The following is a 27,832-nucleotide window of genomic DNA, read 5'->3' as shown; positions in this document are numbered from 1 at the left end:
TGTAGTTTCAAGCAGATTTATACGTGGGTTAATCTATCAGTGAGTTAATCTAATCAGTGAGTGTTTAAAAACTGAACTGAAAGCTTACATAATGTTACACAAAAACACAGATACTCACAGACCAGTTTGATTCAATGCTTAATAGTTTAATGATGCAGAAGAGAAAAAAAGTTTTGTTTTTAAGTTTTTGCTAAAAGCATTCTTTCCATTACACATTTCAATTGCTCCTTTTAAAAGACACAATCACACTATTTTGTGTCACTTGTCGCTTCATTCCTTATGCATCGTTACAGCAAAAGAAAAAGGTAAAGATGTGAAAACAGATATTTTGAGTGATATATGAGAAGATTTCTTTCTTTTTCAGATGACGTGTCTTCATGTCAGCCCAGGAATCATCACTTACTCTTAATGCAGACAGAAGGGGATTGGGACTGGCAAGGCTGATCATTCATACACAGGTCTCCTGTAAGCACCAAAAATCAACTTTAACCGAAATTTTTGTTGCATGGACACAAAAATATAGAATATATGAGAAAAATGTTTTGGTTTTTTTGGTTTTATGTATAATGACAATAGCACTTGTATATATTATGCACAATATTATACCTGAAAAATTCATTTCCATGCATTGCTCATTGCCCCCCAAGTTGTTAGGCTCCCCCCGACACCAGTTTGTGTATTGGAAACGTGTTCCATCGATCCAAAACCAATAACCCTCCTACAGAACAGAAAAAAGTTAAAAATAAGAAATCATTTTTTAACGAAACTACACTTTAACATTATACATCGACTACCAAGTTTGGACACACCTTCTCATTTATTGGTTTGCCTTTACTTTCACTACTACCGACATTGTAGATACAAACTGAAGATATCAAATATATGAAACAAGATATATGGAATTATATGGAAATGGAAAAAAAGATAACAGTGAAAAATAAGTAAAATATCCAATGGATAGATTTATGTTTTAACTGGCAGACTGGCATACCTGTTGACCATCAGAACCACCAATCCATGTTCGTCCATTAGCTCTACTCCCATCAGATATCACCCTCTGAATCAGCTGGTATTCCCCAAGGCTCTGTACAGATGCAAGGTTTGCACTCATGGTCTGACAGTTTCTCTACAGTAAACAAAAAGACAGAAGAGTTACAGAAGATTTATAAAACAACCTTCATGATTACACCACCACAAACATACAAATAATAATAAAACATACTAAGAAATATTTACATTGACTGACAAAATTATTGATTTTAATTATCTGACCTTTTATTAATAGCTTACCATTCAACAAGTAATAAAAAATAACGTTTTTAAAAAATTATTATATTGAAAGGACTAATGATTAATACATTTACAATCATTTATCATTCAGAATTATTTCATGCAGTTAATGTTGGTGGCTTAAACCATTTACTGCAATAATTAGCATTATTTTTATAAATTAAAAAAATAATATTTGCTATTATAAGCTTGGATGCATATTTCACAGTACATATAAGAACTGGTTTTAATCGAAGCAAAAATTGACAGGTGATTTATCCATGGCATAAATTGTAGGAACGTGAAACTGGAGACTTTAGTTTGTTTGCTTCTTTGTTTGTATTTCTTGTTTACTAATATATTGTTACTTTTTACTTGTTAAAAACTAAAGCCATATATGACATACATACATATTAGAACAAATGATAGCATTATTAAAATTCAATAAATGATAACATTAATAATGATCAATACATACTATTATCATTTTAGACAAATTTTAACAGTACATTGGCTTTGATAAAATTTTACTAATTGTCAATATAAATTTCTTTAATATAATATTAAAAACTTATTATTATAAGGTCTTATCCAAATATTAAAGAATCAAAGAAACACAGTCACAGTAACTGGTGAGTCCTGATGTTATTACCTGAGCATCAACCCAGGGTAAGGGTGTAGAAACATAGAAGTAACATTTGTTGTTGTACTCAGTCCAACCAGTGGGACATGATGAGGACTTCTTGAGAACATAGCACTCATCTGAAGACAAAGCAAACATATTGTGTGACAAAATGCTGACTCAATTCCCCCTTTACTGGAATAATTATAATCATGGTCATTAACTTGTGTTTTATTGGCAATAGTTTTACTTTTCAAGAAATTTCAACTGGAAAATGTGTCATTTTCTTCCTTTAGATTTCTATTTTTAAAAACATGTATTTAAAAATAGATCTTATTATTTGGACAGCTGTTTAAAGCCCATTGACATGCACAACATTCAGTATGATACTAGTAACATACTTTTATACTTACCCTGAGCAGCGGTCAGAGCCATCATTGCACAGAGAAGTGCAGATGCAGTCAGCAGCTTCATGATGATATTTAGTGTCTCTGTAAGAAACACATTAACAAAAGTGATTAGCAGTTTGATAAAGAAAGGATAGAAGATCCTCAGCATATTTGTAACATACCTGTCTGTAGAATGTCTTCTCCTCTTTCAAGTGTCAGCCTGTAGCTTCACCCCTCATGTAGAGATGAGCACTTATATACACTTTCTTATATTTACATTTCAATACCAGGAAGAAATGAACTAGAAATACTTAACCCTTTAAAGCCGGTGGGAGCGGGCACGCTCCATTTTGCGTAACTATTTTTAAGTCCTGGTAGCACTGCAACCACGTAAGCTAGCGCAATAAGGTTTTTTTGCATATGAAACCGGAGGAGTTGTACTTAAATCTTATGCCATCAGCTTGTCCTAGGTCACAGTTTCCTTCCACATATAGCTTTGCAAAAAATGCATAAAAAGCACTTGCAGCAACAAAAACATAATATTCCAGAAACACACTTTGCCGATCTGATCAGCTGTTCATAACACTTCCTACGTCCATCAGCACGAACTATCGCATGTCCGCCATTACCTGCCCGAAACCGGAAGTGACGTCATTTTCGCGGAAATGTAGTTTTTTACCATCAAGGCCTCATGAGCCTATACTGGTGTTTTTAAAGGTTATGTTTGACTTTATGACTTTCTGTGTCGTTTCTGGGATGCTTAGGACTCATATTGCACTGCTGGAAATAGTTTATTTTGATGCATATGCTGCTTTTTTGCAAATTTGCACTATAATATTTATTTTCGTTTTTCATGCAGTGTATAGAAATTGGTGTATTTCAAAAATAAAACTATGAAGACACTCAAAATAAATTTCCTGTGGTGGGAAACTATTTGTGCAACTTTTTTGTATTAACAGTTTTGAGGGATAAGCCTCTTAAATTTCTCTAACTAGAAATATATGTTAAAAAACAAAAACCATTTAAAAATTTTATTTGTAGTTTATTGCACTTTTTTGCAATTTATGTAATTACTATGCACTTAATGCATACATATTATTAAAATTTAGGCTGTAATGGTTGTATTGATGTATAGCAACTTGAAATGCTCCCAAAAATGGCTCTACAACATGTAAAAATATAATATAAGCTCTGGCGGACTTGGTTCTATGGTAGGTCTTAAAGGGTTAAGTATGTTTTGATTCCATGCTTCACTAACCCTGTCTTTACCAACCTTACGCAATTCTCTCCACCCAGCTTGAATTTCATGGATGTTTAATTTCATTTATTGACTGCTGGTCAACAAAGATGTCACGCTCCTGGGTCTTTGGCCCAGTGTAAATGTGTTTGGACTTTTGATTCTGGGTTGTTTAATGTTCTATGGTTAAGGTTCTGTTCCTTGTTTTGGTTTACAGTTGTGATCCCTCTGTTTATATTTGTTTTCTTAGGTCTTCTTAGTTTTGTTTTCTAGTCCGTAGGTTTCTGTTATCATGGAGCACGGAACAGGGGAGTTTCCATGCCCCATGTTTAGTCAGCCTTATCCCTTCCATTTAGTCTTGTCTCTGCATTCGGTGTTCTCTTTCTATCTCCCTTGTTCCCATGTATGTTTCTCCACTGGTCTCAGTGTCACACCCAAGTGCTTCATGGTGATATCGGAGTATTTAAAAAACAAAATACCTAAAATGGGTAACAGATCAATAAAGAACAGCCATAAAATAGACAGTTTAAAAAAAGAGGAAACAAACACTTTGAAAGCAAATCAGATTGGATAGGTGAATTATTAGAGCGCTCCCTCGTTCCCATTTCCGCACATACAATACAAAGATCGCTTGTGATAACGATGACTCACTCTGAGCAAATTTCGAACCCAGACATTTTAACTGTTTTTTTTTAGCATGAATTACTTATAATATTTCTTAACTTTGAACTTATTTATCACCTTGCTTATGTAACTTCATCAGACTATGCACTAACTACTGACTTCTGACCAAAAGGCATAACAACTTCTCTCGGTGACATTTGTAATGGTTTTTTTGTATCAGAAAGCTTTGAGTGGTTCAGAAACGGCCCTTCAAACCCTCAGCTTAACATTTAGCTGTGATGGTGTGCCAACTTTTTAAAAAAAATCCCTTTTATGCACCATTAATGAATTGCCATTGAAAACAACACAGGATAATGTACTCCTTTGTGGACTATGGTTCCGGGATGAGAAGCCTCACATGTAAAGTTTCTTAAAACCTTCCATTGATGAGTGTGTGGATCTACAGGACAGTGGTTTCACATGGGAAAATGACAAAGGAGTTTGTGTCAATACAAAAGTAATCCCTCTAATTCTAATGAGTGACTCAGTTGCCAGACCTCTGGTCCAGAATTTTAAACAGTTTAATGGTGAACATGGATGCTCCTACTGCCTTCATGAAGGAAAGGAAGTTGAAAAAGGCAGAGGATCCACTCGTGTATATCCTTTTCAGAAGGACATTCAGTCCACTGTACCATCTGGGAACTCTTCTTGTTTAGCACTCGTAATAACACAAACACTAAATCCTGCTTCTCTGGTGCTGTTTTGTAGCAGTGTATACACCTGAGACTGTCACCTGTCTGTCTGTCCTGCACTCTCTCTCTGTTTCTTTCTCTCTGATTGTGGAATAAAAGTATGAACATTTATTTATAAGTTACACTTCTGTTTGAATCCTGCACCTTATCACACATTTGATTTCCATGTGTGACGACTGCAAGTGTCCAGAGTGAGGACAGACTGAGGGACCCACTGCTGCACATCATCTGTGAGGCTTTGCACCCCTGATGATCCACCAGGACAAACTCAGCAGTGTGTGAGGAAGAGGAAGAGGAGGAGGAGGAAGAGCCAGCAGCAGCTCACAGATGGAGAGAATAGACAGACTGTTCCCTGTTTGTGAAGGACTGCTAGAAAAGTTTAACATAACTAATTGTCTGTCTTGAATCAGTCTTATTAGGTAATGTTCAAATAATTTTATCATTCCAGTGTTTTCAGTGTGGGAGAAAGTACTCAGGGCCTTCAAGTTACACACTATGAAAGGCAGAGACAAGTTTAATATTCAGAAACCTAAAGTATGTATCAGCAGCAGAATGGAGTTAAAAATAAATGTTTGTTTCAGTTCTATGAAGCTTTGAGTATTTTGGATCAGTAGCACTGCTGTGTTTGTTGCATCATATTGCTGTAATTGTTTATATGCTTTATATATTCTGAGGTAAGTTGATCTATAGTGTTACATCATATTCTATAAGGATGTTATGTGTTTGTATACTTTCTGCCCAGTTTGACCCATTTAGCAGACGTCAGCCTGTTTAAGTCTCTGATATGTATTCTGTATGACTTAAAGCAGTTATGACATGGTCTGATTTTCTCACCCAATAAAGGGATATTTAATATACTCTACTCTTCATTTTATCAGAAACAGTTATCACAGCTCGTACATTTTCTTTTTATAAATATATATAAGCATCGAGCCAAATTTAGTAATGCCAACATACTGAAGACCATCTCCGAGGCAAGCTTTCCCAGTTGAATGTGCCTGATCCCATCTGCCGGTGGATCACTGACTTCCTGACGGACAGGAAGCAGCACGTGAGGCTGGGAAAGAATGTCTCGGACTCCCGGACCATCAGCACCGGCTCCCCTCAGGGCTGTGTTCTTTCTCCTCTGCTCTTCTCCCTGTACACCAACTGCTGCACCTCCACCCACCAGTCTGTCAAGCTAATCAAGTTCGCAGATGACACCACCGTCATTGGGCTCATCTCGGACGGGGACGAGTCTGCCTACAGGAGGGAGGTTGAACGTCTGGTGTCTTGGTGCAGCCACAACAACCTGGTGCTGAATGCCCAGAAGACAGTGGAGATTATTGTGGACTTCAGGAAGCACACAGCCCCACTCCCCCCCATCATCCTGACTGACACCCCCATCACCTCTGTGGACTCATTCCGCTTCCTGGGTACCACCATCACCCAGGACCTGAAGTGGGAGCCCACCATCACCTCCGTCATCAAGAAAGCCCAGCAGAGGATGTACTTCCTGAGGCAGCTGAAGAAATTCAACCTGCCAACACGGACGATGATGCAATTCTACACTGCAATCATCGAGTCCATCCTCACCTCCTCCATCACCGTGTGGTACGCTGGAGCCACTATCAGGGACAAACAGAGACTGCAGCGTGTTGTGCGCTCTGCTGAGAAGGTGATTGGCTGCAGACTCCCATCTCTGCAGGACCTGTACACCTCCAGGACACTGCGGCGTGCAGCCCGGATCAGCGCTGACCCTTCTCACCCTGGACACAGTCTGTTTGACCTGCTCCACTCAGGCAGGAGGCTCCGGTCCATTCGCACCAGAACCTCTCGCCATAAGAACAGTTTCTTCCCCTCTGCTGTTGGACACATGAACAATAACCACATGACTGTCCCCGCCACTAACACATGACCCTACGCTGTGTCACTGCATCATTTCATGTTTGGCACTGATCACCACCTGCACTCATGTATATATCTTTCTACGTAGCACTCATAATTCTTATTCTCATGTATATATCTCATGTATATCTCATGCACATATCTTTCTTTCTACATAGCACTTTAATTCTTATTGTCTGCACTGAAGCACCGCAGCAATTTCCTAATGTTGTAAACCTCAACATCTGGCAATAAACCCATTCTGATTCTGATTCTGATTCTGATTCTGAAAGATCAATATTTGTCTCTTATATATAATACATCTGTATCTACACTGTCAAAGATACTTGAGTGTCTTTGAGTGAAGATTTAAGGTGATAGGAAATATAAATAACTGTAACTTGAATCTGTACTGAAGCTCAGTATTTGACACAGAGTTCAAGTTCACTGCTGTAATGACTAATAATGATTAATATAATAACTTTAATATTGGCCATATTATATTTACATTACCAAAGTGAGATGACTTTAAACTCATGAACAACATTAGCTAATTGTTATTTACTAGCTAATCTTAAATGACTGTTCAGCACAGAAATGAAGCCCAACAATCATGTTTTACAGTCCTGTGGTCTCAGCCTCAGATACTTATTATATCACACAAAGCTCATGGAGAAACAAATGTACAAAATATGTTCTCCTTCATTTCTGTCAAACAAAGCTGTATGACACGTTTCCAGCTGTTAGTATCATGGGCAGCGGACGGAGGCTAGACCGTCCTATTTCACAAGCCAACAAGCATCGCACTTCTGGCCTTAGCGGTCTTTGAGTATGCGGCCCTTGAGGACCGTTAAGGCTGCGTACTTTAAGGCTGCAGAACCTGAATTGCGATACAGCCTTTGTCAGTCAGCTGTTTCCCCATGTGTTCCCACCAGAGATGGGCAGTAACGCGTTACTTGTAACCTGATGTGGTCTGTCTCATATCACATCAGTGTACATGCATTTAATAACAAAATAATGTACCTCAATGACACACCTCATAACTGTTTTTGACTGTTCACTGTGAATCTAAAAACACTGCTGATTTGCACACCTTGTTAATTTTGATTTTTTAACATTCATTTTATACCTGATTTTTAAAAGATAAAATGGTCTTGCACACTTAACACTTAAAAATAACACGAAACTGATTGAAACATTTAAGATGTACTATTCCCCAATCACATATTTTGTATGTAAAATCTAAAAAACAAACAAACAAAACAAAAAACACACACACACATGAAATTTGGGCAAAAGCCATCATGGTGCACACATGCAGAGGGACAGTAAGCATCTTCATCATGGAACCTTAACATTTAACCTTGATAATGACCTAAAGCGGGGTAACTTTTGAGTGAGTTTACAAACCAATACTGAGAGCATTCATTTCATTGAAAAGAAAGTAAACCTTTGCAAAATGACCTTCAGATCTTCCTTCTTGGTCTCAATCTGCAGATACAGTCTGTCTGTGTGGGGACCTAAAGACAGCTTGTCTTAAGAATCTGAATACTTTATTAATCCCTAAGGAAATTTTGTGCATTACAGTTTCTCCAAGACAGTATCAGACTAAAATATTTAAACGATACAATACAATTCTGAATATGCCTGTTCACAGGGGTGAAAATGAGAAAAGAGCTCATATGCACTCATAACACACAAAACAGAAAAGGTAATATGAATTTAACTTGAAAAATGACCCAGCGATTTTACTGGCACATCAACGCCCTCATCCTGTTTCAATGAACTGCTGGAAGATCACCTGATTTTTCTCCAACACAAGCAAAGTACAGTTTATAAAGTTCATGTTTATTCAAGGCTTTGCCAGTAAAGAAATGTAATCCATTTATGTTTGAATATGGGAGAGGATCTAACACCAGCCCTGCCATGAACAAAGAAACTTTATTGTTTAATCCTGAGGTGTCTAAGACATCATTGGTGATGCCCCTAATCCTGACCTCTAAGAAAATGCAAAATCTATTTTCAGTTGTTCCCCAGAATCAGCTTGCATGGGGAGCTGTCATTCTAAATGATTATTTAAAAGTGTTTACATAAAAAAAAAAACATAGAGTTAGGGTTTTAGACTAGGTTGAAGTCTTCATGACATCAGAGCAAAAACTAAAGTAGTTCAGTAAAGACGGATTAGCTATAACTTTCCAACATCATGACTGTGTGACTACCTAACAGAAAATGACAATTACTTCACACGTCCACATCTATATCTTTACAACTGCTCAGCCACAGTAATTAGCTACATACAGCCCTGAACATGGACAAATGTCAGCAGGCATTTTTTTTAAGTAAGGGAGAATTTAAATTAAAAAGAGATGAAAAGAAAAACACTTAAAGTTAGTTAAAAAAATGTACACACCAGTTATGTTTTTTGTGTTTATCATGTCTTTAATTGCTGAATCAATGTTATCCCACTAGATTTCACGTTCTACCTTTAGATGGAGCATAACACTCAGGAGGAACGCAAAGCCCTTTGAGAATGAGGGTTTCTACAAAAAACGTTTTTTCATGGGCTTCCCGGTGTCACCTATTGTAGTCCGTCTTTACATACAGGAAGTGGGAAGTCAGGCTGATTTGAAAGTCCACTATTATGTCCACTATGAACGACTACCCTTGAACAGAGCAGGTGGTTTATGACACCAACTGTCTGCCATCTATAATCCAGTTTTGAGATCCCTTCCCAAACACTTTAATGCCCACTCACATCTTGTATAAGATGATCTCAATAAGTCGAGTCTTCAAGAAGTCCAGTCACTTTTCTTTCCAAACTCCTTAATTACGATGACCTGAATGACTGAAAACTACACAGTCACAGTAATCGAGACCACTATGGTTACATTTTAAAATGCTCAAAAAGGAGGTGCCGCAGAGTACAACCACAGGACAATTAAACTTCTGATTAGCTAACCCACATTGCACCCTTGACATGTCACAAGACGGTGACAGGATTTGCCTGTTGTTAGCACTAGAGATTATCTGTACTCAAATCTAATGATTATTCAGCTTGAACATCACCTATTTGCTCTTGTTATTTATTTTACTGACTTTCTGAGAACTTGTTTAACCATCAAGAAGAGTATATATCAAAATAGAAAACCATTTGCAATGAGCTGTTTCATGCTGAATTCGAAATACTTTCAAGCTAATTTTTCTGTGAAATGAAAATTTGAATAGTTTGTCCTTACAAAAGCTCCTTTTTTCTTCAATTTCATTTTATACTATGCAGAGTACATCCATGTCTGAGACATAAATTATTTGCTGTTTTAAAGGAGTGGTGTTGCTGCCACTATCGTTGACTTCGTTGGCAGGCAAAGGACAAAGGTGGACAATAGAAAGAGAAAGAGGACTTTACGTGCAGCAAAGGAAATGTTGACATATCAGCTAACTGTAGGACCATAGTAGACCAAGCAAATAAGTGGATGAGTCTTAGCTATATACTTTATGAAAAAGGAAAGTTTTAAGCCTAATCTTAAAATTAGAGAAGGCCTTTGTCTCTAAAATCAAAAGTGAAAGTTTGTCCCATATAACAGGGGCCTGAAAGCTGAAGGCTCTGCTTCACATTCTACTTTTAAATACTCTAGATGTCACAAGTATACCACAAGGTCTATTAGAATGATATGGTATTATGAGATCTTTAAGATAAGATGGGGCCTGATTATTCAAGACCTTCTATGTGATTAGAAGGATTTTAAACTAGATTTTGAACTTAAAATTAAATTTAACAGTCAAAAAAGAGAAGCCAATATAGGATTCTCTCTCTTTCTAGTCCCTATCAGCACTCTTAGATAAACCAAATGCATTTAAGTTAATGCCTTTTTAGGAAAGGTTGATAATACAAATTAGTCAAGATGAAATTAAAACAAGTCCATCACTGAAGTAATAACTAAGACGTAAAAAGCTATTTTTTCAGCATCACCCTAAAGTGAAGATGCTTTTTTTATAGACATTGCATAAATGGAAGAAAGCAGTCCTACATATTCGTTTAATATATGCGTTGAGGGACATATCCTGGTCACAAAAAAAAAAAAAATAAAATAAAGTGTAGTATGAAGTTTGTATTCCTGTTTAGATCATGTTACAGTATGGCACACAGCCATTTAAAAATATGTTTCATTTCCAGCAGGTGGCAACAGTGTGAAAAAAAAGGTGCATAGAAACTCTGCAACCATTTTTTATGGATTGTTCTCCTGCTGCTGTTCATTTGATAACACATTAAAATTTACTTAAATTAAATCAAAACCTGCTGAGCAAAAATGCAAAAATGAATAAATCTTCTCAGGCTGTTGGCTTAGCATGCATGTTCTGGATGGCACAGTTAAGCAGCATCTGGGGTAAGTTCTTTTTTTGATTTTACTTACTGTCACTTATGAAAAATGCACTTACTGCACTAGATTTGTTGGCAAACTCAAAATCTCAATTTTAGAAGACAAATACTGATAGCTGTGGCAAATAATTGATTATTAATAAAAGTTTTTTCCTTCAGATGCCAAAAAAATAAGCAGACCACCTGTCTGAGAAGATTTACCACAGTAGCTAATCAGTTTAAACTCTAGTTTGCTGTGTTCCTCCATGCTTTGTTTATGTGTTTGCTCACACAGCACTGAGCAGAGATCCCCCACCCCCAGCTAAACATCCCAACACTGTTAGTATGCAAATGACCCAGTGTCAGGTTTCATCAAAGTCAGCAACTGGTGAGATTACTAACAGGATAAAGGAGAGTGGAGCTGTTCAGTTGCAAACAAGTTTAGTTCCCTGAAAAACAAACAAGCTTAAAACATGACAAAAAAGGAATAACTTAAAATGTTTTGTTCTCAATCCGTTGTGGTTGGTTATGTTGAGAGGTCTTATTTTAGTCTTACCTTATTTTGCAAATTTATTTGAGAGTTAGTCAATCCAATGAAAATACATTTCGTCATTATTATTATTATTATGTTGTTATTATGATCCTTTGTTCTAGTTTATGCTGACTGTGTGTTTGGGTTTACACCCTTTGGTTCTGCACACCCTCTGTTTTGTGTCTGCCCATGTGTTCCCTCTGTTCTGTCTGTACCGCATCTCTGAGTCCAGTCTGTGCATTTCCTGTTTTATTTTGAAGGTCTATGTCTTACGTCAGTGTATTCAATTTTACTTCTCCCTGTCTCGTTAGCCCTTATTTCTCCCAGCTTCATCTCACTCCTGTTTACCATTCCCTAATTAGGTCTCTGTGTATATAAGCCCTGTGTGTTCCTTTGCTCGCTGTCGCACTGTTAACGTCTGCTCACCTGCAAACGGCTCTGTGGGTTCTGTTTACCTGTTTTGCTTGCCTCTTAGTTTATTTTCCCCCAGTATAGTTAATCTCCTCAATCTGCAACCTGCAATAAAGCTGTTTATTTCGTTCACCTTTGCCTCAGTGAGTCCTGCATTTTTTGGTCCTGCACACAGCCATGACAAATTTTATGTTGATGGTTGTAAAGATCTGGGCCCTGTTTCAGAAAGCCGGTTTAGTGCAAACTCTGAGTAAGTATACCCTGAGTTAACGAAAACTCTGGGTTTTCGGTTTCACAAAGCGAGTTCAGCTGAAGCCTGAGTGAGTCACTATGACGACACACTCCGTGAAGCTAACCTGCCCCCTAGCAGGTTTACTACAACTAACCCTGACTGTCCCCGCCTCTTTGTCGGAAACAGTAGGAAGTGTCAGACATGGCGTGTCCCTTCCTTGAAGAGCCAGTAGATCTTGAAGCCCAAATACTCCGCAGAGCTCTCCGCCGGGAGAGAGTGATCAGAGCGCGTATGGACATTTTATCATTACCTGATGATTTCCTGTGCGAACGTTACCGTTTCTCAGCACAATCAATAAGTTATTTGGATAACATCCTCAGGCCATATATTACGCATGTGACACATCGCGGACATTCTCTCAGTTCTGTACATATTATTTGTATTGCACTTCGGTTTTTTGCAAACGGGAGCTTTCTGTATAATATTGGTGATGCTGAGCACGTTTCCAAGGCTACCGTCTGTCGGGCAGTCAGGAATGTTACAGTTGCACTGAAACGTCTCCTGTACTCGTCTGTGGTGTTCCCCGGTCATAGACCCACAAGATTTATCAAAGAGGGATGCCACAAAATTGCAGGTAGCAGGATGAACAAAACTTAATACATGATGTGGTGATACTTGAACTACTACTTAAATTTTACATTTATTTTCACGGTTCCCAGGTGTGATTGGCTGTATAGATGGCACTCACATTCCAATCATTGCTCCTTCAGTAAATGAAGGAGACTATGTGAACAGGAAGTCTTTCCACAGCATTAATGTACAGGTACATAGTTCCCTGTAGCATTTCAAACTAACAAATTATTTCATTATAGTAATGGATGCTAATTTGTGTTCTCTGCACTGTGAAGATCATATGTGATGCTGCCAACATTATCACAAATGTGGAAGCCAAGTGGCCAGGCTCTGTGAGTGGTGGTGGTGGAGGACCCCCACCTGTTTTTCGGGCCTCCGCTTTTTTTCTAGTGGCCATAATGGGTCACATTTGAGCATACAGAGTAAGCAAATATGTACTTATAATGTGCTCAGATAATTTCAATAAGTGCTTACAGAGGGGAAATTAATGTAGCCTCTAACTGCAATTGATTTACATCGGACAAACAGACCAAGCACTATGGCTCATAATACAATTACACCTTACCTGTTTGGACTATATTTTTATATTTCATTTTTTCTTGCTGCCAGGAACGTTGGGGGCCTGTTGGGTTGCACCTGCGCTCAAATCACATCACAAAATAAAAGGTATAAAATACAAAATAAAATATAATAAAATAACATGTTAAATGGGTGGAAATCCCTAGATCAATGTTTAAATTAACACTCACGCATTGACTCTGTTGGCTATGTTTTGCCATGCATGCTCCCTTTCTTTTGCAGCTGAGGCTGTGTTACTTTTTTTCTGCAAAATTTGCATGTTATCAGCATATGCTGCCATCAGAATTTCGGCCTCAAGCGCTGTAAAATACATTGACTGCGCCTTCCTTCCCTCCTTCTCCATGGTAATTCGCTTAATCTGTGCTCCACTAATCAGGGCTTTATGTATCCTCGTGCGCGCGCTTAACTTGGGGTTAAAGCAACTCCGCGTTGATTGAACTAATTGTTATCAGCCTTTCTGAAACCGAATATTCCGAGTTGGACAGTTCGGGGTTACTCAACCCTGAGTATCGTTTTTCACTCTGAGTTTTCTAAACCGGCTTCCTGAAATAGGGCCCTGGATGGATATTTTGGGGGGTTTTTCATTTTTCATGCATAACTCTTTCACCTGAAGCTGTTTTTCTTCTAAAAGGTGATTAAGGTCCAAATGCTGGAGCACACCTGAAGGAAGATACTGCTCCTCTACCTCTTCCTCCTCATGAATCTCCCTTATCAAAAAAACTTCTGCTCTCTTCGGCCTCTCCACCCACGCCTTCAGGAGATTTACATGCAAAACTCTACTGGAGCGAGAGTGACCTGGAGTTGCCACCCGATAGGTGGTAGCTCCCAGTTTCTGCTGAATCTTGCCATTTAGCTAACAGCTTACTGTCATCACTTGGAAGTACCTTTTGTCCAGGTTCAAATGACCTCTCCCGAGCTGACCGATCATACCAGACTTTCTGATGTTGCTGGGCAGCTACCATATGAGCTTGGGCAAGCTCAGTCATCTTCTCATCTTCTCAAGTCGCTCCCTCATCTGTATAACATATGAGATGACATTAGTAGCCCCTGCCCCTCTCCGGTCACCCTCCCACATTTCTTTTTGCAAAGAGAGGGGCCCCCTTACTTCATGACCATATAACAGTTCAAAAGATGAGAAGCCAGTAGAAGCTTGGGGTACTTCTCTATACGCAAAGAGGAGGTAAGGCAGCCACTGATCCCAGTCAGTACCAGTGTCATTCACAAACTTGCGCAACATCTGCTTCAGGGTCTGGTTAAAGCACTCAGTCAGGCCATCTGTTTGAGGATGGTATGGAGTAGTCATTAGCCATTCCCTGATTAGGTCTCTGTGTATATAAGCCCTGTGTGTTCCTTTGCTCGCTGTCGCACTGTTAACGTCTGCTCACCTGCAAACTACTCTGTGGGTTCTGTTTACCTGTTTTGCTTGCCTCTTAGTTTATTTTCCCCCAGTATAGTTAGTCTCCTCAATCTGCAACCTGCAATAAAGCTGTTTATTTCGAGTTCACCTTTGCCTCAGTGAGTCCTGCATTTTTTGGTCCTGCACACAGCCATGACAAATTTTATGTTGATGGTTGTAAAGATCTGGATGGATATTTTGGGGGGTTTTTCATTCAATTTTTTTCAGTTTTATTTTTCAAGACTTGGTGAATTTACTTTTTTTTTTCATAACTTGGCCTACCCTTATTAGTTTCGTTAATACTGGCAACAGTGGGAAGTGTATTGTTGGGTTTGAATATATTTTATATAGGCCAGCCAATCAAGGTACATGTCATGTTTTTAGTTGTTATAATTTGTCGAGAGATTGTTTTATTTTTCAGTTTTCCCCTGAGGAATTGCCACCTTAGCGTGGTCAGGGGGGCTGTGTGGCTCAGTGTCCCTAAGAGCTAGATCGGCAGAAGCTTAGGGCCAAGCTGGTCAGGTCTTAGAGTAGAGGCCTGACAAAGTGCAATCTGATTACACAACAAAAGCAGTTTTCCAGAGCACCCCACCACCACCTCTTTCCTGCCTCTGTTACCACCATGTGTCCCCATTACATTTCTGTCTGCCTCCTCATACATGCCTGTCTAGAACGGACCCAGATCTACATACATCCACTTCTCACACTAAAATAAAAATTACCTATTAATCTTTAAATAACAATGTTATTGTCACAGGCTGTTAAGTTCTTGTGTTGGTATCTTCAGTTAGGATTTAGTTGAGTTTTATTCTAGTTTAGGTTTACATCTATGTCCCCTTGTGTGAATCTGTCCTTGCCTTCTCTGTCAGTATGTCATGAATTTCTGGTTTGTATGTTTCATGTTGTCAAGCCAGTGTTGTCATGTGTACTGTTATTTTGAAAGTCTCGTTTCTATGTTCAGTATGCTTAGTGTTGCGTTTCTCTGTGGTGTCATGGTGCTCATTTGTGTTAGTTGTTTTCCCATGTGTTTCCACTTCATTGATCTATTCCTGTGTATTTAGTCTATGTGTTTTCCTTTAGTCTTTGTCCTATGGAACGCCAGGACTGCCATAATGAATTAATTAAATACACCATTAAATAATTAATTAAATGTGTCAATAATTAATTAAAATTGGAATTAATTAATTAAATAAATAGTTATGACACATGTAATTAATTAATTATTGACACATTTAATTAATTATTTATGTATTTCACATTTTAATTAATTATTGACACATTTAATTAATTATTGACACATTTAATTAATTATTTAATGATATATTTATTTATTTCATTTTGGCAGTCTTGGCGCCTGGCTCTCATCATGAAATAATTTTATCTGTCAGCCTCACCCATCAAACTCAGGGGGCGGGGTTAACGCTGATCGAGTCAAAACCATTGCTTTGGCCTGGTGGCCATTGTTTCTAGCACACAACAACCGGCATGTGGAAGCTAACAGAACTGAACTTTGAAAAACCCTGTTTGTGTGTCACCAAATACCGTTTTAATATTTTTTTAGCCGAGAATGTAGTGGTTTAATCTTCATGTGTCTGGTCGGTTTGTCAAGATACAGTGCTTCGATGATTTCGGAGATGTCTGCCCAGTCTCACGGCAAAGCGTGGGATAGACCCGCTCGCCTTGCAAGCAATCCCACCGACAAAGCGCAGGCCCCGGTACACAGCTGTAGTAACCCCCGCTGACTTCTTTTACTGAGGTTATATTTATCGGTGTTTTATTTCCTGATGTTCTTATGTGTCCTACGTGTTTCAGTCGCCAATTCTGAATTATAACTAACATTAAAAACATGTTTAAGGAGGAGAGAGGGCAAATAAATCTGTTTAACATCTGATCTTTGGGTTTTTGTTCAGTAATCAGCGTGACCTGTGTATAAACGCATAAAAGAGATAACGTTGGTGTTTCCGTCATGTAGTAACTGCTGGCTTTAACTGTACAAAGGTTGTTCGACACTATGAAACACATACAGACTTCATGATGTTCGGCTAATATTTTTATTGTGAATATTAATCATGCTGACCTCGCTCTGTACACCACGGAGCGAGGTCAGCATGTCCACGATATCCTCAGCTCCATGAGTTAACACAAAGTTTCCCAGCTGACTATCTAACTTCCAACTATTCCAGAGATGTGAAAATATACAGCATAAAGAAAAGTGTAAGAGACTCAGCAGCAGATTAGAATAACAGTTATACATTTAATAAATCACCAAATGAATCCAAGAAACGAGCAAATCTGTTCCGACAATTTGAGTTTGTATTCCCTCAGCTGCAGACTCGCTGCTGTTTAAATGTTTGAAAAGGAAGATTAGATATAAACAAACGTCAAACATAGACTCAGTCTGCCTTCACATTTGATATGAGGCCAGCACGTATAGTGGCTGTGTCCTGTTTTAAGATCATACGTGTAAAATTGTTGTCTGACCTCCGTCGATCCAGCCGCTCAGAGTCCGTGGTTACCATGGTTACTGCATAAGCAGCATATGGGTGTTTATGTTTTTCATTGCAAAAGAACTGTCTGAATGGTTAACTGAAGTTAACTTGTATAAATTATAGTTAAGGAGTATCACAGATAACGCCCACGTGAGCTGTGTGACTGTTCACCACTACACTGAAATCAGCAGGCTATTACTGAAATACACGTGCTATATCATAAACTATGATATAAACAGGGAGGTCCTACTAACATGTTTAGTTTTAAAGGACACCTTCCTGCCTTTAGTCTCATTCATGAGCAGTATTAGTTTTCTTCTAACATCCAGAAGTCTGCACAATGTGTTTCATAGTTTGTAACAAGCCTTTGACAGGTAAACATAACATGACCGAAAAAGCAAAAAAAAAAAAAAAAAAAAGAGAGAGAGTGTTGACATAAGAAGAGAAAATGCTCTCAATTATGGAGACAGGCAAATGGTTCATTTATGTTTGATGTGTGTTTATTCCTCCCTAAATATCGTCAGTGAAGTTCGCCATGCACGTCAGATTTTCCTGCGCATTTTTATACCTCTGCCAACAGAGAGAGAAAAAAAATCACATTCTAACAGACAGCTGGTGCTTAGAATACAGTTGAATAACTATTAAAAAACAGATGATATTTAGATGATAGTTCAGTCTAACACATGTGCCAGTGAACCATTAAACGTCTGTGAAACTATGCAGTTATGAAACGTGACCCGACAGACAGAACCTGAGTGAATGAAGTCCAGCGTTTAACCACTGAGAGCTAAAACTCAGCTGAGGTTTGAAAGCTGTGTGCCGGTGATTGGACATCAGCCGCTGATGAAGTGCTCTGTAAGGAAACAAGCTCCAGCAGCTCTGCGCTCGGGGAAAAACTATATTTACTTATCTTGTGCAGAAAAATGCGCTGACATTGCGTTATATCGAGCACCGGCTGCCCAGTTAAACTGTGACTATCACCAGGTAACGTAGGCGTGTTTCTTGAATTAGCAGCAGGTGTTAAACAGCTGACAGGTGAGGAGGAGGATGCATGCAGGTAAACTGAGGGTCTGTTGAGCTGATCGCTGGTTTCGTGAGAAAAATGTCAGCTCGTTCTTTATGTTACAGAAGCACAGAGACACAAGACCAGGCGGAAAGAGACGATCGTTCGGTGAAAATGAGAATCTGCGAATGCAACATGTGGAACACGGAGAGTGGAATATGTAAACAAACCGGTTAACGTAACCCCCTCGGTGCACTCTGCATGCTAATTGTTAGCAGAGCTAGTGAAATCTCTGAAAACATCTGAGCACTTTTGCAAACATGTTCTATGTTGACAACCTGACCAGACATACGGCGCGACATTCGCGGCTAAAACACTGTTAAAAGTGTAGCTGGTGACAGAAAAACGGGGTATTTTAAAACTACACCACCACCATTGCTGCCTGTGATTTGATCTGCATTCTGGGATACCTGGCTGCCCCAAGTCTACACAAGCAATCGATTATCTAGGATCGACCTGTTTTGACTTACTTTGCACGGCAACCAATCAAATGTTAGAGAAGCTGCATGGGCAGCGTTAACCCCGCCCCCTGAGTTTGATGGGTGAGGCTGACAGATAAAATTATTTCATGATGAGAGCCAGGCGCCAGGACTGCCAAAATGAAATAAATAACAACAATGACAATAAATAAATAAATACTAAAATAATACATAAATAATTAATTAAATGTGTCAATAATTAAATGTGTCAATAATTAATTAAAATGTGAAATACATAAATAATTAATTAAATGTGTCAATAATTAATTAATTACATGTGTCATAACTATTTATTTAATTAATTAATTCCAATTTTAATTTATTATTGACACATTTAATTAATTATTTAATGGTGTATTTAATTAATTCATTATGGCAGTCCTGGCGTTCCATATTTGTCAGGGCATCTGGTTTGCTTCCCTCAAGATCATGTCAGGTTTCTAGTGTTCTCATGAGTCTCTTCAGGGCCTGCCTGTGTTTCAAGTCTTGTTTTGTCTTATAGCTACTAGCATGTTCCTGCTCATAAACATGTTCATGCCAGGTATCATAGTTGTCACAGTTTGATCATAGTTATCATTGTTTAGTTGAGTTCAGTTTAGGTTTTAGTCTAGTTCTGCCCCTGGTTACCTGCTGTGTTGATCTCATGTTATCAGCCACAACAAAAGACTCACCTTTTGTTTGAAACTGAGTTCCGTCTCATTCCCTGTCTGCATTTGGGTCCCCTTGCCCTGCCATGACAGTTATGATCTTATAGTTGACAAATAATGTCAGATGTAAAATGCTCTTTCTGCATGAACGTTATCCAAATTTGCAGCTAAATCTTAAACCAGAAATAAAAATCTTGACTTTGGTAGAATGCATTAAATAGTTGTTAACTTAGCTACTGATAAGTTTGTCAACCACAGAGAAACCCTACCTCTTGCACAAGATGTGCAATGCTTTACCAATATTACAAGTCACACAAAAAGCAAGTAAACAAATACTGGCGAAATACTAGCCAACACAAATGTTGAGGTGTTCACAAAATGTTCAGTTTTTTCAATATGGCTACATATCAAAAAAGGGTCCATACCTTGCATTGTAATTTAAAGGAATAACAGCCTGGTGAGCAATTTTGGATAGTTCAATGAAAATGTGCTGAATAGCTTCAAAAGTGTACTTGTATTCCTTTGGAAACTTCTTGATAATTTCTTTAAGCATTGGTTGTTTTGATTTATAAACGGTCTGTCTGCAAGAAATGATTTAAGACTACTTAGCTGACAAAGATTAAGAAGAAGAAAACATGACAAAAATGCTATTTGGTAGGCAGTTTGAAGTTTATCAGAATATTGTAACTACAGGTAATGATTTATTACCGAACTCATCGGCACCTTTCAAGCTATCTGATGTATTGTTTCTATGCATCCCTGTTAAACTATTGCTGATATTTGATATCTTAAGTGTGGACCGCCATGCGTGTGATCTGTAGACCCGTCCTTGCAGGTAACTCTAAATAGAAGGTAAACTCAACAGTATTTTAATGTATTCACCGTTAGGAAGGAACACTATCCTCCTCTCTCCTTTTGGCATTTAAGTTTTGATCGACGTCTGCTGTATGTACCTTTGAATTTCTTTTTGTCATTGTGTGTTTTAAATTCAACACCAAATATTCCACATTGTTAGTAGATCCAACATTTTATTTATTCACCTTTCAATTTTACTTTTTTTTTTTAGTAATGCTTCAGAATACCAAGCACTCCTCGCAGTATCGCTCATCTTCAGAATCAGAATCTAGTTAATCTAATCTAATGTTAGGGTATTGTGTTATGTCTAACATGTAAATTTATCAGGGAAAAGGATTATCATTTGTCACATTCAGATACATAAGTTGTTAGCAGTAGAGCGGGTCACCTACTAACTGGAAGGTTGTTGGTTCGATCCCAGTCTGCTCCAGTCTGCATGCCAAATATCCTTGGGTAGGATACTCACCCCAAGTTGCTCTCCGATGCATTCATCGGAGTTTGAATGTGTATGAATGTTAGTTAGGTAGCACTGAAAACCTAGAAGTGTGATTGGGTGAATGAACAAGTTGTATAAAGCACTTTGAGTGCTCAGATGGAGTAGAACCAGTCCATTTACCATAGAAGACAATAAGCAGAGGTAAAATTCACCAAGATGTATTTACCAGTCGCGATAGGAAAAGCTGCTCAGATTTGTCATGAACAAATTTGGGTACCTTCCTTAAACACTACCCTTCAATGCAGCCCAGTTTCAGTTGTCTGATAATAAGAAAACGACACGACTTTTGATTGTAGCAGCAATTAACAGAATTTCAGCATTTTTGAAGTAAGATTAAACTTAATTTCTCAGATGAACAGGATCAATGTCTGGGGGTATCAGATGGATAATTTTACTATTACATTTCAGGCTGATTGTGACTGACTGTCATCAGTCTTAAACATTTTAAATAATAAACTACCTGATAAATGTGCATATTTTTTGAAAAAAAAAAATAGCTTTTTAAAAGCGAAAACTACCTACTCCTTAAGTCTATTCAAGAGTTCATCCATGTCTTAGCATGGTACAGGTTCAACAGAAGGCTGATCTAAATTACCCAACAGGCCCGTGGTGGTGAAGAACTCTCTCTATATATATCTGTAGACACAAAAGCACCACAGAAAACAAACAAACAAACTAAAAATTTCACATATGTCCAATAACGATAAATGACAAAAAGGACCAAACCATGTCTTTGACCTGTTTTATTGTTTTCCAAAAATAGTTTCAACTTCTGATATGTCTGACCACAGAACAGTTTTCAATTTAGCCTCAATTTAACTATTGAGCCAAATTATTCGCCTTTCTGGATTATGTACACATATAGATTTTTTTTTTGCATGAGTTTTAACCAGCAATTGTGGATCACCTAGTGAAATCTGCTGACACTATTTTCCTTGTAAGTAATCCTCCAATACAGTGAACAGAATGTTTTCAATGTAGCACTGCCTGACAGCCCAAAGATCATGTCTATGCAGTTTTTTTTTTTTTTTTTGTTTTTTTGGCCTTTGTCTTGAGCACAGAGATTTCTCTAGATTCTTAAAATCTATTGATGATAAACATAACTGTAGATGATGAGAGACTCAATCTATTTGTATTATTACATTGAGAAAAAAATTTCTAACATGATTTACTTTTAAGAAAACTGCCTCTCTAAGTTATTATTATTATAGAATATATCATGTTACTACCCTGTTGCCAGTTAATCCAATTAGCTGCCAGCTGTTTTTTGTAGTACCACTGACTTTTCGAGCTAGATGTGTTGCTATTAAATTTAAGACGATTTGTTGTTTTTCATATAATGTTAAGTTTTCTCGGTTCAAGCATTTTTGTATGTTTCCTGTGCTTTGTTATGCATAAAATCTGGATTCATGAGTTTGGAAATCATTCAATTATTGCATTATGTGTATTTATTTATATAATCACATTTTTTTTTCTGTAATTAAACTTCCTTGGAACTGGGGCTGTCTAGACAAATGTCTAGACAATGTTGTTTTGTAACTTCTGTTTTGTTTGACAAAAGGAATTTCATCATAGATTTCATCATACTTTTTTTTCAAAAGTTCTGCTTTTTACTTGAAAGTTTTATTAATTTTTCTATGACAAGAAAAATGTAGTTCTCATACTTATCAATTTCTCATGTCTTAAAAAACATTAAAAGTGAAATAACAAGCTATGCAATCCAAATTCAACATGTTAAAAACAACTTCAGGTATTCTGTCTGGTTCACTTTCATGAATGAATAAGGGAGTAGGCCTCATCTGGCCATGAAACTGCTTTTAAGGTAATTGTCCAATGAAATACGAACATGGGAGAAAATGGGAGACTGTGTATAAAAATGACTGTGACTGTGATTGTTCTTTTTCTCTTGAGTTAAAGCTAAAGTCTGTACTTCAGTCACATATTGATTTTTCGATGTACAATCCACTGTGGTAGTGTGCAGAGACAAAATGACAAGTGTTAAGTTTGTGTCTCTGTACCTACGCTTCGTGTTGTCTCTTTTGCTCTTTTGTTTATAGTTTAGTGTGCTTAGGTTGTGTGCCTAGTTTTGCTTCCCTTGTCTCGTCCTGCCTAATTAGGCCCAGCTGTGTTTCCCTTCTGTCTCCCATTTTCTCATAACTCTGCTGTGTAATTTAGCCCTCTGTCATCACCTGCTTATTATCGTGTCGTACCCTTACATTAGTGAGAGTACGACAAGCATTATGTGTTTCCTCCATGCTCCTGGTTCTAAGTGTAACTTGTTAGTTTCTTAGTCTCTAGTCTCTTAGTTCTCTGTTTCCAAGTTTAGTTTCCTTGTTTCCAGTTATTATGTTCTGTTGCCTGTATTTTGGCATCTGAGTTTTCACAGCACAATAGAAACTGCCTCTTCTTGTTCATCCCTCTTTTTTCCGAGTCTTGCGTTTGGGTCCTTTATCATAGTGAATCATGACACTTTCTGCTCCTGTGCAGAGCTGGTTTTAAAATTTAAATTTGTCTCTTGCCACATCTGCAAGGACAGAAACACCAAATTAAAAGACACGCTTGCACATCAGTAACCCCTCATTGATAATGAACTACACACTAAAGTAGCAAAGTCCAATATTTATGTGCTAAAACCAACTACGGCCGTTTGGCAGCTTAAGTTAAAATTTATGGTTAAGTTTTCCACTGGTGATTTTTTTTTAGCAGACTCGTTGTATTTGTTTTGTTGTTGTTGTTTGTTTGTTTTCCTGAGTTTGTTTAAAATGTTCAGGCTAAAAAGCAGTCTAATTATTGTTAATTGTTCACAAAGTTACATGAGCAGTACTCTGTACAACTTACATCCTTCAAGAGAAATAATTTAAAGCGTTAATATTTGCTGTCAAATACCCAAGCAGCACAAACACCAGTTATGACACCTATGTTGGTGACCATGATGCAGCAGCAGATTGAGCCAGGACTGGAAACTTTTTCCATCATCTCATCTTTGCAGATCTCCATTTAAAAAGCACCAATTACTCAAAGATAAATATTAGCCTGGATAATCTGATAGTATATAAGGCTTTTTTTTTTATAAAGTAACAGCTAATGTCAGCTGAAAAACATGTAAGAGTAAAACTTCAGATCCTGATGTGTGAGGACATGGAAGGATTAGCTTTATTTCAGATTTGAGAGACACACTTTATATTTCATAGCTTGTGATGATTCTGTTCTCTTTGTTATTACAGAAGATGGTCTCAGATTCAGACCTCAGGACTTACAACAGTAACTGCAGCTGTTTTACTGATAAAGTTAAAGACAAACAGTCAAAGCGATTAAACATCCATGTAACTGTGACTATATATCAGCAATAGTAGTTCAAACAGTATCTCAGTTTGGTGTTTCAAAAAGCTGCTGATCTCAGATCTTCACGGCTTGTTTTAAATACTGAACGTGCATGAAGAAGACACAATGTTCTCTCTAGCAGCATTAAATAAAACTTTATTTAGGTCAAAGGTCTTCACATGTATGTTGAAGTAAAAACTATAATCTGGAATTATTTCACACGTTTTTTTGCCAATAGTGTGTTATTTACCATAACGTAATTCAGAGTCATTCATACCAGAATAACCAGAGAGGATAATATATATTGAATATATATCTTTCTGCAGGACTGAATCCTCTGAGGATTATCTGAGTACTTCTGAAATTACAAAGAGGATAGGTCTCTATCACGCTGTTCATGAAATCTTGGGTTATTCATCTTCTGGGGCAGGTCTACAGTGGAGCTTTGACGAGTTCCCAGGGAGTTGGTGGTGAAGATCTTGAGTCCTGTGTGATGCCTGCGACAAACTTCAGGCTTTCCTGATGTTTCTGAAACGATGCCTCTCTCAATGGGTCAACATGACAGCTGTGATGAAAGAAAGGGAGGAAGTTTCTCCAAACCTCTAGACTCAAGAATCCCAGCTTGGTCTTAATGGTCTCCCTCACTAGTTTCCCCCCATAGTGGATATAGCTGTTGGTAATCAGAATCAGAATACTTTATTGATCCCTAAGGGAAATTATTTTGGTTACAGTGCTCCAGTATAAACAGTAACACAGACAGACAATACACTAAGTAAAGAATAGCACAATATATACAATGTATGCATGCATATGCACATATATATACATATAAGTCACTTATTGATAAATAGCTGAATAAGAAAGAAGAACATGTGCAAAAAGGGTGTAGCTATTGCAGTATACAGTGTGTTAGGTGGAGGACTTGTAGAGGGAGATGGCCACAGGCAGGAAAGTTTTCCTGTGTCGTTCAGTGGTGCTTTTCGGTACTCTCAGTCTCTCACTGAACATGCTCCTGTGACTGACCGGCATGTCATGGAGTGGGTGGAAGGTATTATCCCACATTGTCTTTATCTTGGACAACATCCGCCTCTCCGACACCACCTTAAGGGAGTCCAGCTCCATCCCCACAACATTACTGGCCTTACGGATCAGTTTATTAAGTCTGTTGGCATCTGCGACACTCAGCCTGCTCCCCCAGCATGCAGCAGCATAGAGGATCGCACTGGCCACAACAGAATCATAGAAAATCCTGAGCATTCTTCAGCAGATGATGAAGGACCTCAGTCACCTCAAAAAATAGAGACGACTCTGGCCCTTCCTGTAAAGTGCTGTGGTGTTTTTAGCCCAGTCCAGTTTATTGTCAATGTGTACTCCAAGGTATTTATAGTCCTCCACAATGTCCACATTGATCCCCTGGATTGAAACAGGGGTCAAGTGTTTCCTGACATTCCTGAAGTCCACGATCAGTTCCTTGGTCTTTGCCACGTTGAGCTGCAGATGATTCTGCTCACACCACGTGACAAAGGAGTCGACCACAGCCTGGTACTCTGTCTCATCATCCCTGCTGATGCATCCAACCACCGCAGAGTCATCAGAAAACTTCTGAAGATGGCAGGCCTCTGTGCAGTGGCTGAAGTCTGTGGTGTAGAGGGTGAAGAGGAAGGGGGAGAAGACAGTCCCTTGTGGTGCCCCTGTGTTGCTGATTACCTTGTCAGACACACACTGTGGGAGACGTACATATTGTGGTCTTCCTGTCAGGTAATCAACAATCCAGGACACCAGAGAAGCATCCACCTGCATCGCTGCTAACGTATCACCCAGGAGGGTCGGCCTGATGGTATTGAAAGCACTGGAAATGTCAAAAAACATGACCCTCACAGTGCTCGCCGGCTGGTCCAGATGGGTATAGGCACGATTGAGGTGTCAGGACTCTCACAAGAGACAACAGCGCTATGTGAAGAGAGAGGGAGGTACAGTGGTGTTGTTCTGGATTCCAGGCTGACTACAGGTGAGGTTTTTTTTTTGGGGGGGGTGAGAGCAGTCACTGCAGTTTCGAATCTGTTGAAGAACAAATTCAACTCATTAGCTCTATTCTCACCTCCCTTACCTCCCCTGCTGTTGGTTGGCCTGAATCCAGTGATGGTCTTCATGCCATTCGAAACCTCTCTCATGCTGCTTTGCTGGAGTTTCCACTCCAGCTTCCTCCTGTAATTGTCCTTAGCCTCTCTGATCTTGTCCTTCAGAAACACCTGAACCCTTCTCACCTCTTTACCTTAGTCACCCACAACGTGTTATTTGGGAAACAATGAACAGTCTGAGCTGGAACAATTGAGTCTGTGCAGAAAGTTATGTAGTCTGTGATACACTCAGTAAGCCCATTGATGTCCTCGGCGTGAGGCTCACAGAGTATCTCCCAGTCGGTCACCTCGAAACAGCCCTGTAGTTCCGCCAAGGCCTCCTCTGACCACCTCCTAATAAGATAAGATAAGACTTTATTGATCCCACAAAGGGGAAATTTTTGCGTCACCTCAGCTGAGGTACAGATATATGAAGGAAATACAAAAATACAAATAAGTACAATCAATGAAAAAAGTAAGATAATACACTATATACAATGGTAGCATACACAGTATGTGATTATGGATATAGTTGGAAATATGGAAGACATAAACTATATAGCTTGGAAGGTCATGGAAGGTCCATTATGCATGAAGTGGTGACTGTGGATGTTCACAGTGTCCAGTGACTTATGACATCGTGATTGAGGAGTTATAGAGTCTAACTGCTGTTGGGATGAATGATCTGCGAAAGCGCTCCTTCCTGCAGCGAGGGTGTTTCAGTCTCTGACTAAAGGAGCTGCTCAGCCCACTCACATACTCACGCAGTGGGTGATGTGGGTAATGCTCCTCGTGGTGACAGGTTCCCTCCTCACCATTGGCACATAGTGGGGGGTGAGGTGAATCAGGTTGTGATCTGACCTTCCAAGTGGGGGGAGGGAGGAGGAGCTGTATGCATCCTTAGCATTAGCATACAGTAGGTCTAAGATTCTCTCCCCCTGGTGGTAATGTATTGTCCATGTAACATGGTTGAAGTCACCCAAGATCAGAATGAAGGCACTTGGGTGCTGAGTGGGTAGTGTCACATGCAGCTCTGGGGTTATCCGAGGGAGGAACGTAAACAGCCAGCAATCTGACGTGAGTAAATTCCCTGGGCAAATGATACGGCCCGAGTCCAACAGCACACAGTTCAATATCCGGGCAACAAAACCTTTCTTTTATTGTTATGTATAACAAAATCAGCAAGCCCACCTCCTTTCTTCTTACCACTACTGATGCTGTCCCTGTCTGCCCGAACAGTATGGAAGCCTTCCAAGGATGTGTTATCGTTGGGAATGTCCTGGTGCATCCATGATTTAGTGAAAGACATAAGACTACACTCCTGGTATTCCCTCTGACTCCGTACAAGCACTGAGAGCTCATCAATTTTATTTATTATTTATTTATCGTATCATTTCCCATAAGATAGACTGCAGACACGGTTTATACCTCCTCCTTGCTTCGAGCCTCCGCTGTCTCACCGTCTCCTTCTTCCTTCTCTTCTGTCCTTG

General features: G+C 38.7%; 1 protein-coding gene across 1 annotated transcript; it reads right to left on the bottom strand.

Annotated features, from left to right (window-relative positions):
* Positions 1-156: 156 nt before the first annotated feature.
* Positions 157-27,630, bottom strand: LOC146673762 (ladderlectin-like). The gene is made up of 6 exons (XM_085401014.1): positions 27,534-27,630; positions 2,305-2,382; positions 1,922-2,031; positions 992-1,126; positions 607-718; positions 157-463 (listed from the first exon to the last, which is right to left on the bottom strand). Exons 1-6 carry the CDS (start codon positions 27,628-27,630, stop codon positions 396-398), a joined length of 600 nt encoding a protein of 199 aa, XP_085257140.1. The 3' UTR covers positions 157-395.
* Positions 27,631-27,832: the final 202 nt, after the last annotated feature.

Source organism: Rhamphochromis longiceps, linkage group LG3 (genome assembly GCF_057381845.1).
Source record: "Rhamphochromis longiceps isolate RC_006_pf linkage group LG3, R_longiceps_female_GT1.1, whole genome shotgun sequence".
NCBI lineage: Eukaryota > Metazoa > Chordata > Actinopteri > Cichliformes > Cichlidae > Rhamphochromis > Rhamphochromis longiceps.
This window is presented reverse-complemented; position numbering and strand designations above follow the sequence as displayed.

Excerpts from the sequence above, each read along its gene's own strand:
- LOC146673762 (XM_085401014.1), bottom strand. The coding sequence starts at position 27,630 with ATGCACCAGGACATTCCCAACGATAACACATCCTTGGAAGGCTTCCAT. Across the intron at positions 1,127-1,921 it reads TACCCTGGGTTGATGCTCAG|AGAAACTGTCAGACCATGAG; the intron begins GTAATAACATCA and ends TGTTTACTGTAG. Across the intron at positions 719-991 it reads GTGGTTCTGATGGTCAACAG|GAGGGTTATTGGTTTTGGAT; the intron begins GTATGCCAGTCT and ends TCTGTTCTGTAG.